At 42.7% G+C, this 2,500-nt stretch overlaps 1 protein-coding gene across 1 annotated transcript in view; it reads right to left on the bottom strand.

Moving 5' to 3' along the window:
- The window catches only part of LOC137992271 (uncharacterized), an 8,886-nt gene that overhangs the window by 5,539 nt on the left and 847 nt on the right, over nucleotides 1-2,500 (bottom strand). Inside the window, exon 1 of the mRNA XM_068837510.1 lies at nucleotides 1-2,500. This exon is cut by the window's left edge and continues 5,539 nt beyond it; it is cut by the window's right edge and continues 847 nt beyond it. Within this exon, the coding sequence (XP_068693611.1) occupies nucleotides 1,116-2,500 (1,385 nt within the window). The 3' untranslated portion in view covers nucleotides 1-1,115.

Here is a 2,500-nt window from a genome sequence, read left to right as displayed (position 1 = left end):
AACATGAAGGTCTTAGAAATAAAAAGAATATGATTACAAAACGGAAATCACTTGTCGGTAAAGTTATCTCAAGAGTGAACTACATAAGAGTGTTCGGCTCTATCACTTTGCGGCCTTGCTCCAACACAGTCACAAATGGATTTATTTTTAGATACACTTTGTGCGCGAAACAAACAAAGGGCCGCCAATTTTAACCAATCAGAAAAGGCCATGAAACGCGTGATTGCTTCTGTTATGTTTTTTTCAGGGACATGACAACTGATTTTCGCGGGAACGGGTATTCTAAAAATAGCCTCATTTGTGACTGTGCTGGGAAGCCCAACCATGCCACAATAACATTCTTAACTAATTTACTCGTGGTTATCTGTAAGAAATCTCTCTCGTGCGAAAAAGAAAAAAAAAAAACCTCTGTACGGATCTCCTCGATGCCCTCCAGAACTTTGCACGAATAACTGGTTTAAAACCAGCGTTCACCAGTCTGCCAATCACCGGAAGAGTGGAAGTGACGTTGCATTGACATCACGTCGCGCGTGGAGATACTAGGAGATACTATATATTTATAATCTCGTCCCCTTTTCTTTTGGTCAGCAACAACAAAACGGACTCTGGCCACTTCCAAGGCAGGAAGTCAGCAAATCACGGACTTCCGGCTCGTATACGCAGACTCAGAAATTTGAATCAACAGAGATTGTCAACGGTTACAAAAATGGCCCTTAAATATTGGAATTGGCCAGAGTCCACGTCCTGAGAACGAGGTTTGTTTCTTTACTTCTCGCCCCAAGAGAGGGCAGTCACGGAAACTTCTGCTAAGGAGGGTAACGAGAAATATGGCGCGAGCTGCCGCCAAAGTAAAGCTATGATATGTTTTTGGTCTACACCCTTTTTATAATAAGTATATATGCCGTTTTCCGCTAATGACGTCGAACTCATGCTTTCAAATTTTATTCAGAAATATACAACGGCCTAGAACTTTTCCAATTTTTTTTTCTTGTTGGAAGCCTTTGTACATTTCTGAATAAAACTGATTTGAAAGCACAACTTCATTAGAGGAAAACGGCATATATTAGACTAATTAAAAGGGTGTATACTAGGTTTTAAACGTGGTGAAGCTGGATTTATTTTTTGAATAGTATGCTGAGCTCTCTTCTGAACTTTAGCATGTCAAGCATGTCTGTCAGTTTGAGACTTCGCTCGACGCATTTATAGAAGTAATCAGGGCATTCTCCACGGAGCTCTTGTAGATCTATCAGTGTCTGGCCAGTCATTTCTGAAATATCCTCTTGGCAAACCTTTTCTAGTCCGATTTCTTTGAACCATTGTCCCACCTCTTTATTTGTCCAGGTCGACAATCCAGGGTCTGGGGGTGCAGCGGAAACGAAATTTCCTTCAACTGCTCGGACTACTGGATCTGCTAGTCCATCTTTCGCATCAACATCTTTGCCTCTCCCCCTCAGCTCTCTAATTAGCTTTGCTATACCTGATGCTACAACGTTTTTACTCTGAAAGTCAAACCACAACTTTGTTCCCACGAGCAATCCCAGCCAGCCGTCTCCTCGGTAGCTGTGTTGCATCATCAAAGGAATGATATCTTTTCTCAATTGATATGCGTACTCGGCTTCTGAACGACAATTAGGACTTTCCTTGTATTGCTGTGATACACAGATAAGAACGACGGAAGCATTCTCGACAGCTTTAGCCATGGCCTCCAGAGTTGAACCTCCCATCTGCTCCAGATCCATCCACACTCTATATCCATTTGCTTGTAGCCTGTTTTTCACGTCTACGAGCACTTCCTGGGAATCCCATTGATAGCTTATCATTACGTGATTCCCTGTCGATTCGATCCTCTGCGCATGTCTGGCTGTCTTCCCTTCAAGCTCCCACAATGCACCTGCAGCAGCCTTTTGCAAGTGTGTGTCCTTACTCTGCTGTAGTTGGCGTAAGAGCTCCATGGCTCCGTTCTCCTGACGTATAGCCTCTTTATTATTGTCATCAAAGGATAACATCCACAGCGCTCTTGTAGCACTTGCTTTTTCCTCATCCTCGCTGGACGTTTTGATCACTGAAATTAAAATACTCGTGACTCCTTTCTTTCCTAGGATTTTCTTGTTTTTGTCGTTGATGGCGATATGGCTGATGCCTTCTGCGAGCTCCTTTGCAGAATATCCATCATTTGATTGGCGATTTTCCGACTGCCATGCTTCATCTAGTAATGTTATTATAAAGCCGAGCAAGTTCTCGTCCGCCAAAATGAGATCATTTGTGTCTTCATCGACTAAATACGCTAAAGTTAGCAGAGACGCGGCTGCAATTGCTTTTATCTTCTTCTTGGCGAAGTGAAGCAAAGTTTGCTCACTGTTTGCAAACAGCTGGCGGTTCCTAAGCCTCCGTGAGATGTTATGCAAAATCCCAAGACAGGAATCAATTAATTGATATTCAGAATACGAGATTTCATTTTCCTCTTCGCAGATGTAGTTTTCCGCATCTATTCTCTTGATGT

Source organism: Montipora foliosa, chromosome 2 (assembly GCF_036669935.1).
Source record: "Montipora foliosa isolate CH-2021 chromosome 2, ASM3666993v2, whole genome shotgun sequence".
Lineage (NCBI taxonomy): Eukaryota > Metazoa > Cnidaria > Anthozoa > Scleractinia > Acroporidae > Montipora > Montipora foliosa.
This window is presented reverse-complemented; position numbering and strand designations above follow the sequence as displayed.